At 37.0% G+C, this 15,511-nt stretch overlaps 1 protein-coding gene across 2 annotated transcripts in view; it reads right to left on the reverse strand.

The window, feature by feature from the left end:
- Positions 1-15,511, reverse strand: part of Glra2 (glycine receptor alpha 2) — a 216,365-nt gene that overhangs the window by 49,807 nt on the left and 151,047 nt on the right. For both annotated transcript variants that reach the window (XM_006973195.4, XM_076561803.1), the window contains one exon: positions 7,149-7,298. In XM_006973195.4, the coding sequence (XP_006973257.1) occupies positions 7,149-7,298 (150 nt within the window). The remainder of the gene's footprint in view (positions 1-7,148; positions 7,299-15,511) is intronic.

Here is a 15,511-nt window from a genome sequence, read left to right on the forward strand (position 1 = left end):
GCAGTGGGATCAGGATCTATCCCTAGTGCATAAGCTGGCTTTTTTGATCCCATTACCTATGATCGGACACCTTGCTCACCCTTGATGCAGCAGGGAGGGGCTTGGTCCTGCCTCAGCTGAATGTACCAGGCTTTGCTGTCCTCCCTTTTGGAGTAGTGGATGGGAGGTGGGCCCGAGGGAAAGGTGGGGGAGGGGGAGTGTGAGGAGGGATAAGAGGGGGAGCTATGATTGGTATGTAAAATGAATAATAAAGTTAAATAAAAAAGAAAAAAAAATAAATAAAATTATTAATTTAGGGGAAATGCTAAATCATACAAGGCACTGGGATAATAGACTTAAATTGGGACTTTTCCAAATAAGTTGGATTATATGATTACACTATTTCACAGTTATAGCAGGGATTGAATGAATTATTATCCCTAAAAGAGTTAAAAATAATACCTGACATTGAACAAGCACTCAGTGACTGTCAGCACTTGATAATACCCTTTTTTCTTATGAGATTAAAATATACTGAAAATGCCAGTACTTTGCCTATTTATTTGATTTTTTTGTATTTCTATTTTGTGGGGTATTATTTTTCTTGATTTTGATTTTTTCTTGTTTTTGTTTGTTTGTTTCTTGAAAGAGAAGGGGGAACGTAAATTTGGATGGGCCAGGGGGTAGGAGAAGAAATGAGAAGAACAAAATAAGAAAAAAAAACTAAAATAGAACTGAGTAAAATTTTGTTAAATATCTGCCTTTCCTAAGGGACAAATAATGTTGTCTTTTTCTTCATTGTATGTTCTCACTCAAGCTGTTAAATTTGGTCCTTTCAATACCAATTTTGAGATACACAGACTTCAGAATATCTTTATGGAAGTCATCAAGCTTCCATTTCGAAAAAAAGTAGTAAATTTTGTGAAGCAGCAATTGTAGCTCTCACCTGACGTATTTCGCACTCTTTTCCCTCAAAGACTAGGAACCCTCAGAGAAGAGGGGGTAGAAAGACTGTAAAGGCCAGAGGCCAGAGATGACAGGGTGACACAGTATCTTCTGCTTACGTTAGAACTCCTGCACTCAGGGACTCACAGTAGCAGTGATCACCAGCACAAGACCTACAGTCAACATCCTAGCATAGATGGGGAAGAAGATGGCAAGCCTTGACCCCTAGCTCAGGGCCAATTGTCAGCTGATGGCTTCTGGGAAAGGGCGAGTATCATTTTTTTAAAGGTACAGTCTCTGGTAGGTTGACCATGCTCCAGTGGATAGCCCCACAACCATGAGTATATGGGGAACACAAATTGGACTAGGTTATATAACATCAAGCACATGAAGTTGGGAAGGGGTGGCGTGTGGGGAATGTATCTGGGAGGTGTTGGGCAGAGGAGTGTGGAATGAATATGATTAAAGTACATTGTATGCCTGTAAGGAATTTTCAAAGAAGCAATAAAATATTTTTAAAATGTTTAAGACATGACTCTCTTTAAACTTGAGTATTCTTGCTTCCCAATATGTGATCTACAGAAATCTTTCCTTAACCCAGCTACTTCATGTAAATAGCTAGTGTCTCCTTCATTTTCTCCCTACATTATCTACTCTCTCACAAGTACTCTAAGCTCCCCATTATTCTTCCTTATTTTTCTTTCTTTTTTTAAAGATTTATTTATTTATTATGTATACAGTGAGTGTTCGGCCTACAGGCCAGAAGAGGGCACCAGATCTCATTGTAGATGGTTGTGAGCCATCTTGTGGTTGCTGGGAATTGAACTCAGGACCTCTGGAAGAACAGCCAGTGCTCTTAACCTCTGAGCCATCTCTCCAGCCCTTATCTTTCTTTCTTCTTTCCTTTCCCTCTTCCTCCAACTCCCCTGTTATGCTTTCCTAATCTTCTACCTACTGGTACTCATCTATAACTATAATTGTACATATACTCAAGCATCTGTCTTCTCAGTGGCTGTACCTGAGCTTGGAAGCTTCTTGGATGAAAACATACACCTGTTTATTGATTATTACAGACCTTCTTGATTATCACACACACATTACTACATAAACACAGATCTTATAAGGATACATACTGTCTCTGCCTCAGTATTCTATTTTCATCTCTTTCCTTCGAATACTGGCCTTCCCATTCTCCTAAACTGTTACTGAACACTTCTTCCTTCTTTCTCAATGTGTCTGCATTTTTTTCTTTCCACCACACTTTGAGCCAGTAAGAAACCTCAGAATTCACAGGTAGAATTAGGAACTTTCATCTTACCACCAATGAACCTACCAACTGAGTCACAATCATACTTATTGTCCCATTTCCTCTGTATAATGGTGAGACATGGGGATTCAGGAGACAGCATTTTAACTGAGATCCTACTGGGTCATTTCCTGGGGCATAAACATGGAGAAATTAACTTCTGTGTGCTTTAATATCTCCTTCAGTGAGTTGGGGGTGAATGAAATAATGGATAAAGTGAAATATCTACGTCTATATGAAGCTAACCCCTTTGTTCTGGATTCTATGGCTCTTTTTTTAAAGAAAAATCTTCTTAAGACACATGTTCTTGAATTTATGGTTTCTGTTCAATGGGGTGTTAACATCTTCCTTTTCATTTGAGTATTCCCTTTGACAAATATATCCTCTTATCTTCTATTTTAGGGGAAAATCCTTTCCGGAACACATTTTTCTTCCATTCTAGTTTCTATGCTTCCCTGCACGACAAAGGCAATTGCAAGTGTTAGCTAAAATCTGCCACCATTTCCTTTATTCATTTTCCAGTTCAACCTAGTCCAGACATGCTTTCTAAGAGATGGAGTGCTCCATTTCCAGAGCATTTTCATTTTCATTCCCTTGGTGGGTGATTTCACCCATTTTTGCTGAGTTCAGACCATATCTGTTTCCTGGTCATTCCCAAGATACATGTGTTTTATCCCTCTCATGCACACATGTATCTATCTAATTACTTGCCAACTCTACTGAGATATTTCATAGGCATCTAAACCTGATCATATCAAATGGGGCTCTGTAATTCAACTCTACTGCAACCCCACATTCCCTGGCTTAGCATAATAGGTACTCAACAAATTGATGAAAGAATACATGGCAGATGAGTAGTCTGATGATGTTAAGGACTGAAAGTGTACAAAAATTTGTTTTGTTCCATCTCTTCCCTTGAATGCTAAATTATTAAGTAATATACTCTTGGTTTCTGAACATTCTCACCCACCAGCTAATCTTTAAACTACTACAATCTAGTATCTCTCTAAGTACAGAACTGAAAATACTTATCTAGGTAGTAGACAACAGAGCATTCTTCTAGTTGATTAAATTTTGTCCTCTACAGACTTTATATTTTACTTCTCATTTGTTATTCCATATTCTTGAGATAGTTGTCAGATAGTTGATTTTCAAATCTGCTTTTATAAAGTAGTCTTTTGAAGTATGCATTTTCCAAAATAAACTGGCTTTGTTTCAGTTATTGTATTTTGATATACATACTTTATCTTTAAATTAAAATATTTTATAATGCCCCCTATGAATTATTTTAAGGCTTAATGATCCTAAAGTATGTTTTAATTTTTAAACTTAAGAAAATTTTTGTAGTTATCATTTTATTATTGATATTTAGCCCAAATTCACTTGATTAGATCACATATTCAGTACTTAATTTATAACTGATTTCAGTCCTTTCATGTATTAGGTAGTAGCTGTTACCAACTTGACAAAACCTAGACTCACCTGGCAAGGGAGATACTCTATTGAAGAATTGCCTCCATAGGATTGGCCTTTGGACATGTCTTGACTGATGGTAGGCATTTTGGGGGTGGGGTATGAGGGCATCCCACTGTGGATGGTACCATGTATAGGCAGGCCATGTTGAATATGAGCTGGCTATCATTTCTCTTAAGTTCTGCTTTGAGTTCCTGGTTAGATTCCTGTCCTGACTCCCCTCAGTGATGAACTGTGATCTGGAAGTGTCAGCCAAATAAACCCTTTCTTCCACAAAGTTGCCTTTGGTCAATGTGCTCATTATAGCAACAGAAAAACAAATCAGAACACTGGAGATTTGTTGTGACATGCTTTATAGTCCAGCTCATGGTAAACTTAACAAAATATCCCTTCTGAACTTGAAAAGTATATCTTTTCTTCAATTGTGGGTACAGTGAGTTTATTAATCCTATTGCTAAGTTTACATCCTCAATGATCTTTAAGCTGTTTTTTCTATCAATTTTTGAAAGATGTATGTTAAAATTGTTCATTATGATTGTGGCTTTATCTTCTTCTATTTGCTAATTTAGTCATTGTATATCCAAGACAATGCTATCAGTTTACTATAAGTAATATTTTTGTGTATTTGCTTTTGTTTCCACACACAAGTTATCACTGGCCAAGAACTCCCTATGCAGCCCAAGATGGCCTTATATCTTACAAAAATCTCCTCTCTGCCTCCTGAGTGTTGGAATTACAGTTCTGAGTCCACATGCCTGGATTTAGTAGCAGATTTTGAAAGTCTACTTTCTCAAATATTAAAGGCACTGAACTGACTTTATTTGATTAGCATTTTCATGCTATCTGTCTGTCTATCTATCTGTCTGTCTATCTATTATCTATCCATCTTTCTTTCTTTCTTTCTTTCTTTCTTTCTTTCTTTCTTTCTTTCTTTCTTTCTTTCTTCCTTTCTTCCTTTCTTCCTTTCTTCCTATCTACTGTTAATTTTAGACTTCTGTATTGCCTTTATAACTATATGTATTATAGGTAAGAAGGAATTGGATTTTATTTGAGTTTTCATTTCATCTAACAATCTTTGTCTTTTTATTAAAACACTTCTCTGTTTCCTTTTGCATCATTTGCTGACACATTTTGGGTTGATTGATCATTTTGCCATTTGATTTTCTGTACCCTTCTTGCTCTCCATTCCCATTTTCTTTCATCTCTTCTTTCCTTTCACTCTGTGGTTTCCCTTCTTCTCTTCATTTCTTACTTACATATTTAAAAATATGCTAGTCTTTAATGGCTATTATTCTATTATGCCATTATTGTCAAGAAATCCCAGAATTCATTTCCATAGAACTCAGATATAGCTTAAGAATCCTCTACACTGCCTTCCAAAAATATCTTGCCAGTTATTCAGATTTTGGAAGGAAACTAAAAATTATTTTCCATCTGTGGTCATAAGGAGTGAGCCAATAGTGGCTTTTTTTAACGTTCTCATTACCAGAATCACCTGCAGCATTCCACTCCAAACCTTATGAGTCAGTGTCTTCAGTGGAGTTCATTGAGAATCAGCATTTCCCTTAAAAATCCTAGACAAATCCCATTATGATAAGGTAAAATTTAGGGGAGCCTTGGCAGTATTAGCTCCTAAAAGAGGTTACTGAGTGATGTAAGCCACCCACAGACAATTGCATCATCATTACATTCATGGTACAAACTGCACTGTTTATGAGCTGAAATAGCATCACAATTCAATAACATTTCATGGGCAGAATAAGTGATTCTGGACTTGTTACACTGCACTAGAATTCTCTGAAGAAATAACTAGCTTCCACGGGGATAAAATTTATATAAGCTTAATGTAAAAATGGCAATGTATGAGAAAAGGTGTGTGTGTGTGTGTGTGTGTGTATACTTGTGTGCATGAGTGTCTCCATCCCCCCCTCTCATGTATGTGTGTGTGTGTGTGTGTGTGTGTGTGTGAGTGTGTGTGTGTGTGTTCCTAGGCTGAACAGATAAAATGTTCCTGAAATTGATCTAGGTGTAAGAGAGAGGTCAGCCAGCAGTATGTTTTTGGAGTGCTCTTAAAAACCTTTGGTAAATGCAGCCAGGACTCAGGGAGCTCATACGCATACAAACTCCTCAAAGTAATCTAATAATGCCTCAGCATCTAATAATTCCTCAGCTTTATATCTAGGTATTTGTAAGCAGTAAGATTGACACGTTATTTTTTTAGCTCCAGCATAATAGCATATAAGTCAATGTTTGCTTTACCTTCGCCATCAGGTTTACGGAGTCTTAGGGGGGCAGATATTGAAAAATAGCTTATGTAGTCTACATTAAATTTTGACTTGTTTTTTAGTGGTATTGTTACAGAAGGCAACACTCTCTATATCAACAGACATGTTTCTCTTCCAGTCAGAAGTGCAAACCAGGCACAATGCTTCTGGTATTCTTCATGGGGCTGGGATAGAAACCAGGGCTTGCTTTCCAAACACACCCACACACTCAATTGCTTGGGAGCTGAGGAAGAAATGAGCCCCATCTTGAAAAAGGTATTTCATTGGTAGTGGGAAGCAGCCAAGGTTTGGGATTTTTAAAGATTGTCTAGGTGATTCTAATGTTCAGACAAGTTTGGGACCTACTAAATTGGAGATATTGAACTACAAATTTGACATATAAACCTCTAAGTAAGGTAAAACTTGAGTTTTCTGTGCTAATGTCAAGATAAGGAGATCAGCCTAAATGAATCCACCAACGTCCAGTGTGCACATGTAGGACATAGAATACATAAAACAATGATTCTTAAGCTGTGGGTCAAGACTCCTTTGGTGATTGAGTGATCTTTTCACAGGGATCATATATCAGATGTACTGCATACCAAATATTTACATTATGAGTCAGAACAGTAGAAAAATTACAGTTATGAAGTAGCAACGAAAAAAATTTATTGTTGGCCATCATCACAACAGAAAGAACTGTATTAAAAGATCACAGTATATGAAGGCAGATCAACTGATGAAAAACATCAAATCAGTTATGTACACACAGTCACATACATGCAAATTATCAATATTTAATCAGGATTTAAAATAACTGTTAGTTTGAATCTATATGCCCAATTAGAGTTGTTGGATAAAAATCAGAGAGCTCAAGCCAATTTGAATTTCAGATAAACAACAAATAATTTCAGTATAATTACCTACCATGCACTATTTGGGTGATATTTATATTAAAATATATTTACCTGGAAATCAAGTTTAGCTGTGTGACTTGTAATTATATCAACTAAATATGCTAACCTTACCCACAATGGTAAAGGACTAGTTTGAGCAGTAGTTTATTAGGACAAAAATCAAGTTAATTTTCTTATTCATTATGAGTTCTGTTTTTTTTTAGTTACATTGCTTAGTTAACCACCTCAGGCTCTGTGTGATTCTTTACTGAGAGACAAGCCTACCTTATTTTGCCTCTTCTGTCGTCTCCGCAGACGAAGGAACTCCTTATGTTGCCTGGAGACAAAATTCACTGCTGCATATTCCAGTAAGGCAGCAAACACAAACAGAAGGCACACTGCCATCCAGATGTCAATTGCCTTCACATAGGAGACCTGAGGAACAGGAAGGGGTGAGAGAAAAAGAAGGAAGCTATGAAGGCTTTCCAGAAAACCTAATTCTACATTATTCGAATGTCAAGTCATGGTCAAGTCTTTTCTAGTCTTTAGAAAGCTAATGTGACTAGTGCTGCAACAAATGTCTACCAATAGAAGACTGGACAAATAAATTGTGGTGTGTGTGTGTGTGTGTGTGTGTGTGATCTAATTAAACACACACATGGATGAAATTGGAGGACACTAACTTAAATGAAACAATTATCTCACTTATATGGGATCTGAAATTATCTCATAGAAGTTAAGAGTAGATTAGCAACTGCCAGAGATTGGAAGAAGTGGGTAAATGGATATAATGCTATAACTGGAGGAACAAATTCTAATTTTATATTTCAGAGATTAGTGAACATAGTTAACAATAATTCATCATATATCTCAAAATAGTTAGAAAAGACAATTTGGATCAACTGGCCAGAAAAAAAATAGTAAAAATTCAAGATATAGGGTATGCCGATTTCCCTGAGTTGACCCTCACTTAATACACACATGAATTAAAATATTATATCAGGGTATAGGTCAGTAGTAGCAGTCATATTCAGCACGTGTGGGATTTTGTGTTCAAGTTTCAGAGTTAAGAAAAAAATTAATTACCAAATACCACAGTATACCTCATAAATATGTAGCAATAAAAAGTGCTATAATGGTAAAAAAATAAAAGGTACAAAAGTCATGTTAGTACCACTTAGAAGATTAAATATGAGACAGATGAGACGATGGCCATGGAGAAGAGGGAACTTGTTACTCTCACTGCTCTGCAAGGATCAACATCTTACTCTATACACATTTTCACAGTACAGGGAGAAAAAAAATACAGGGTTGTTGTAACATTGCAGATCCCAGACTGCCAAAATACTTGGCAACCTTCCAGCTGGGTGTATACTATTCAGTTCTAAATTTTTTTTTTGGTTTTTCGAGACAGGGTTTCTCTGTGTAGCTTTGCGCCTTTCCTGGAGCTCACTTGGTAGCCCAGGCTGGCCTCGAACTCACAGAGATCCGCCTGCCTCTGCCTCCCGAGTGCTGGGATTAAAGGCGTGCGCCACCAACGCCCGGCTCAGTTCTAAATTTTTATAGGTCTTACCTACTATGTTTTTCTTTTTCTTTTCTAAGTACTTGCCAACCATTCTTTTAAGTATTATACATGTATGCATCTGTTAAGCCCAATAACAATTGTATTATCCCATTTTCTGAGAAGGCAACTGAAGTAAAGAAGGGTTAAATTACCTAAAGGCACAAAACTAAAACGTGAAAGCCAAGATTCAACTGAAACTGAGTGTTGACTAGTGTATTTCTTTTCTGACCACACATAATAAACACAGTTCCTAGAGTCACATGGCTTGTAGCCCCCATTTCCTTTGACGTTTATGGTATTTCTCATGCCATTTAACTTACTTCTAAATCATTATTTTCAATGAATGCACACATTATGAGACATTTAGGTTATTTTCAATTTCACTCCTCCAACTTAAAATTTTGCTTCTGTGAACATCTTTACCCCCCAAATACCTGTTTGTCTCTGTGCTTATTTGATAGACCCATTTTTGGATGCATTATGGCAGGGAATAATATCAAAATGGTCTCTGTATTTAGAAAGTTAACAGCAGCACAGAGGGCAAAAGAGTAGAAAGTCTAGAGAGAGGAAGAAGTATATTGCTGTGGAATACGGCTAACATCTCTAAGTGGCTTCACCGTGGTGACTCCACTCTTCAGCTGTCAAATATGAACAGTCACAGTACCAATCGCACAGAGGAGGTTGTGAAGAAAATCACTTAATATATGCAGAGTTTAAAATAATGTCAACTCTAGAATAAGTCCTATAGAAAGACTTGTAAGTATTTGACCACATATAGGTGTGCTTTTTGTTAAAGGAAGAGAAAGAAATTAACAAAGAAGTGAAAATACCTACAATCTTAATAGAATGCAGTTCTTACTATTTTTATTTTGGAGGAATTTCATACATGTATACTTGTATTTGTATAATTTCCACCCCTTCCTTTCCCTTCAACTCCTCCCAAGACCCCTCTCAATTTCATGGCCTCTTCTTTTTAAATCTGTATTGTTACACACACACACACACACACACACACACACACACACACACACACACACACACTCATTCATTTATTCCTACTTAATTTATTTAGTGTTGCTCATGTACATGAGTATAAGGCTGAGAACATGGGATTGAATTATCAGGGGTGTGTGTCCGTGGAGAAGACTGATTCTCCTTCTCTTAGTAGTCATTAATTCCCTGCAGCTCTTCATCTAAGGGTAGGGCCTTGTGAAATTTTTCCCTGACACATTGGTAAGACAATTGGTGCTGGCATGAAGGTATTCTTTAGAAAAACCATACTGTTGCGATTTCGGAAGTGCAGCTTCCTTATTGTGTCTAGAATACTGTTTACAGCACTTGTCCTGGTAGTGCACTTATTCCTTTAAGATTGCTGTCTGCTTTACAATATTTATCTCAGACAATTGGAACTACTTGCCAGTCCCACTTATATGGTTCTAAGTTGGCCCAGTGCTTTAGCATCCTCTTCCTTAGGAATGTTCCATTATTTCTACCTGGGATGAGTATTCATATTTTGTCTGACGGAGGCCTTTCAGAATCACTCAAAACCTGTCAGAAATGCCAACTCTCCTAGGAAGCATCCTTAAATTTTCCTCCTTTCTTCCATCTGGATGAGGGGACATTTTCTTTGTCCTCTTACTGAAGTCTATTGAATTTATTCTTTCTCTCTTAGTCACCTGCTCCTCTAGCCCTATCAATAGACTGTAAGCTTGTTTTGTAAGTGTGTGCCTGGGTAAGTTGATTGTTTTTAGAGGAATGACCCTGGGCAGAATTACTCTTTGTATAACCAACACAGAACCTGGCAAGTCATGGGTATATATAAATTTAAATTAAAATATAAATATAAATGAAGCAACAATTAGTGGAAAAAAGGTCAATGAACTTGAAGGAGAATGGGGAGGGGTATGTGAGAGTTTGGAGGGAGGAAAAGGAAGAGTGAAATGTAATTATATTACAATTTCAAAAATAAAAATGTTTAAGAAAGAATAAATAATGTGGTGTGGATGTTTAGATGGATAAAGGAATGAATGAATAAGTGGATGAAACAAAGGAATAAGATAGGCATTTTGCATTAAATCAGATAATACCAAACTATGACCTATCATCCACACATATCTGCATATATCCTTTATATATTAGATACTTATAAAAGTGTAATATAACGTTTTTAAATTCTCTTAACACACCTAGAATTTTAGGACGTTTTTCCTTAGTAAGCAATAATTGGTCTTGCACTTGCTCATCTGAAGCAACCCTATTTTATGATAATATAATGTTACTAATTACAATATTCCCTGTTATATATTATTCAGATTGCCTGTAAATATTTTAAGATCTCATAATGAAGAGAATTTGTCACTGCCTGAAAGATACTCATACACAGAGTGAAGCCCAATAGAGCTGACCATATTTCTCCTATTCCTAGTGTTTACAGCATTCAGGAATTTCTAAACCATTTTTCTATCTCCTTCTGACCATCTCCAGGCTCAGCACATATTTGACTTCTTTTATAGTTGGTCGTAAGTGAATTCTTTCAGTATCTTAATCATTTTTGTTGGTCTCTCAGTTTCCTTCAAATTATGAACCTCTTTCCAGCATTAAAGTGCTGACATTGAATGCATTATTCACATGGAGTTAGAGGATATTGGGAAATGTCTATTACATACGATGTGATGTCCCTTGGTGTTGCTCTCTCAGGACTGAAATTCCTTTTTGTTGCTTTTAACCAGCTCTAATGTCAGATTCTCTCCCTTTGGCTGCTAATCCTTAGAAGTTTTTAGCTCACATCTTTTCCTGTCACATTCTTTTTATGATTCTTGGGCTTACATGATCCCTTCCTGAACTACTTACTACAAACTTGCAAAATAGTTTTTCAATGGTAACTAAGCTCTGAATATGAGGCTATGATTCACTGACTTGGATTCTTTAGAGTTTTTTTATTATTTTACATTTAATTTTACTTTTAGGTTTTGGAGACAAGGTCTTGCTATATAGGCCAGGCTTGCCTGGACTTCGCCATCCTCTCATCTCAGTCTTCAAAACATTGGGATTATAGGAATATATGTCATCATGGCGAGTCTCCTTTTCAGAGTACTTAATTATGCCAATAAGATGCCTCAGCAGGTATAGCTATCTACTGACCAAGCCCCATGGCCTCATTTTGATACTACTTCAAGCCCACAGTAGGAGGAGAGAACCAACTCCCCAAATTGTTCTCTGACCTCCACCTCTACTATAGTGTATTTTAGTACACATACACTCATGCTCAAATACACACACACACACACACACACACACACACACACACACACACCAATAACAATGATAACAATAATAGCAATAATAGTTTTGAAGAAAGCAGTTTCAAAAACAATATCAAGAAATGCAAAACATAATAGACGTTCATAGCCTAGTGATATATGAAAGCATTGTAGTGGGTTTTGAGAAAGGTAAATCAGAAGATGCCAGATGACTAAGATGCTTATTGATTCTTCCCAGAAGTTCTCTCATTACAGTTCTGGGGACTTTCTTCACAGTAGACCAGGAGCAGTAAATCATAGCCCAAGGGTCAGCTCTGACTCACTGAATATCTGCCAAATATTTATTGAAACACAGTTATACTTGCTTAGTTACATATTGCTTATGGCTACATTTATATTAAAATGGCACAGTTGAGTAGCTGTGACTAAAATCAAATGGCCCGCAGAGCCTGAAACACTAAGTGCTTATTTATTGAAAATGTTTGCCAGTCCTTAGCCTTCAGGAGTTTAATGGCTAGAAGAAGCTATAAAGGCAAAGCCCCAAACATAGAAGATGGTGGGGAATCTAGCGATTTGTAGATGTTGTGCATTTTAGGGATGAGGACATGATGATGCGTATATAGGTGTACATTCCAAGCAGAGAAGGCACTGAAGGCAAACAGATAGAGTCAAGGTTTCTATATCATCAAAAAATATTCTAATGATCATTTTTCAAATGAGGTATAAGCATATGTCTTATAATACCTATACAGTTATTTGTGTACAAAAGCAAAGATCTTATAAAAAGCCAACATTCTTCTTCCTCATGGGACTATCTCTCCTCTTGACATTTTCAGCTTTTACTCAGGCCTGGTTCCCTTTCAGACTCTTTGATCATATATGCGATTCGCCTATGGGACATCTTCTCTGTCTTGTGTATCTTTAACTATTTCTGCTTTAATTTCCACTTTATATTCACACCCTCAATAAACCCACCCACTTCCATAGATTTCTTATTTCTGTGTATTTGAGGGTGATAGAAGTGTTGTTGTTGTTGATGTATATCCTACAGCAAAGACTTCGTGGAAATCTCATTTCCTGCACCGGTAAAACTAGATTTTCTAGTCCAGTTGAATACACAATGGAATGTGGAAGAAACTATGAATGCTATTTGAGGGCCTCTAAAATATCTCTAAGGACTTAACCCTTCTACATCTACCTTGGATGTCTTTCATTCAAAACAGCAATACAAACAAACAAACAAACAACAAACAAACAGAAAAGGCAACAGTACCATACGGGGAAGAAGCCAGGATCTCTAAAAAAAAAAAAAAAGAGTTTCCTGCTCCAGAGTAGAGTGTAATATGAAGGAGAAAGATTCTTTCCTTGCATTCATCCACAGAATTGAAGTTTTTGTGTTTCGAAAGCCATCCCTCAGCCATGACATCCCCCGTGCACTTGTGCTAGTTCTAAAATGTCTATAGTTATTATTTGCAGGGTCTTAATTAAATGTCCCCTCATCCATTCATTTCATTAGAGTCCTTTCACTAGCAACTCTGCTTTTGCCATTGATTATTTCCTTGCCTTCACTCTAATATTCAGTCTATTGTATAGACTTCACATTTCTATCTGCAAAGCATCGGTGTTTACGCTTTACTTTTCATTCCAAAGATGTCATTACAGGCTCAGCCATTAACTGGTAGATCTGGCTATTGTAACAATAGGTCCCTTTGCAGTCAATATCTTCTAGTGGCACTTTGTTCTTTTGCTTCTATGGGATGAATTTAAAAAAAAATTCAATTGGAAACATATATGCTTAAGCATTACTATGGCTGCCTTTTGAATGCTCTAGTATTCAAGATACTGCACAGTATGTGTCTGTCCTAGTTATTTAACTTTACCCTACTCTTTCCTAACACAAACTTTGCACTTCGTTTAAGCAATTCTACTTACCCCTGGGGAAGCCAACTCCATTTCTGTTATGACTCATTGTTTACACCAGTGGTTCCCAAATTGAGGGAATGATTTTGCACCTCAGGGGAAACCTGGTCGTATTTGCAGATACTTTTACTTGTAACAACCACTGGGAGGTGCTACTAGTATGAGTCAGGAATGCTGCTAGACATCTTATAATGCCCAGGAGTTCCTCAGCCATCAAGTTCTTCAATCCAAATGCTAATAATTTTGCATTGAAAAATCCCAATGTTAGGAAAGAAAATAAATGCTCCCCACCCCCTAATACCTATGTCTAGTCCAGTGAATTTCAATTAGGGACACTTAGGAATATCTGAAGCTGAAGTCAGAAGTACTTGATAAGGAATTACCTAGTTATTAGATTCAGAAATCCTGCTTAAAATTTTTCCACTGTGTAAATTCTCACATTTCTCCATTTTCAGATAATTATTTAAGGAGTAGTTCAAATTCTATCTTCGGTATGATCCTTTCTCTGCCCACAGTGGTCCCACTCATATTTAGGTTTTATAATGTATTTATAGTTAGTTGGCCCATTTTAGTGTTCGTGCATATGTGTTTTGTCTACACAACTGAAGTATAGAATATTTTCAGAATAAAAATTCAATACCTTTCTATCTATGCCACTGAGGACAAGGCTTTCTGCTGTTAGTTGGTGCTCCATAAATTGATCGACACAATTTCCAAGAAGTACAGAAATTCAAATTTTGTTCACAATCGCTATTTTATATGGAGAGTCAACTACAAAAAAGATAACTAAATGGAAGACAAATTTAAGTCATTTTAAAATTATTATTTATTATTATTTTAGAAACATGGCACCTCTAGTTACTCAGGAGGCTGAGGCAGGATGATCACTTCAGTCCAGGAGTTCTGGGCTATGGTATGCTGGGCCAACCAAGTATCAGCACTAGGCTGTAGTGTGCTGTGCCCACCAAGTATCAACTACCTAGAGCAAGGAACCACAAGATAACTTCAGGATGGGTGAGTCAGCCCAGGATGGAAATGGAGCAGATCAAACCTCTTGAGCTACTCAATAGGTCCTGTATTTAGAGATGCTAGCTAATGGTGTTCATGTTACTCTGGACCTGTTTTCATTAAGGAAAAGAAAATGTATTGTTTTTGATAGCTTTACAGCTCATATAGTTTACAAACCGATCTGGTGGGAAAGTAGAGGCAACTGAGTAGTTTAGGTTTTCTTAGCACCTATCTGTTGTACTTCCTGTCGTTTTGGCATCATGTTAACATTCTTTGGAGGCAATTCTCACTGATGGTTTCTCAGTGCTCTTGATGTTTTTGAAAACTTGAGAAAGATTTCTAGAGCCAGTGCCTCATTGCACACTCAACCCAATTTCAAAGGAGAAAAGCAAGTCATGAGCATATTTGCTTGCACCCTACAATTTGTTTTTCTAGTTTCAGATGTGACAGCATTTCCTGAGACAAGAGGCCACTGATCTCCAGGACAGAATTCTGGGTAATCATTTTACAGGGACTACTCTTTTTGCTCCTCAGGCAAGAATTCCCATAGGACAGTGTGCCAACTAATGTTCATTCCTAGTCACTAGGCTGAACCCAGAGAGCTGTGATATTCCTCCCAAAATCAATAAAGGGGATTGTTTATGAAAATGTATAGTGAGAAGTTTCCTGTAGTAGAGAAGATTCACAAGTGACTATGATCAACCAAGCATTAGTTTTAATATAAAAGAAACAAAATGGGATTCATAGGACAATCTCAATGTTACCAGCTAGTTTTCTTTTATATGGGGAGACAGAGGGTGTATCTGTACATGTGCAGCAGAGATACACATATCTGGAGGCGAGAAAAGCAAGTCAGGAGTCTAATGAGGGGCACTGAGTTAAGGAGCCAGGTAAGA

This window comes from Peromyscus maniculatus, chromosome X, assembly GCF_049852395.1.
Source record: "Peromyscus maniculatus bairdii isolate BWxNUB_F1_BW_parent chromosome X, HU_Pman_BW_mat_3.1, whole genome shotgun sequence".
NCBI lineage: Eukaryota > Metazoa > Chordata > Mammalia > Rodentia > Cricetidae > Peromyscus > Peromyscus maniculatus.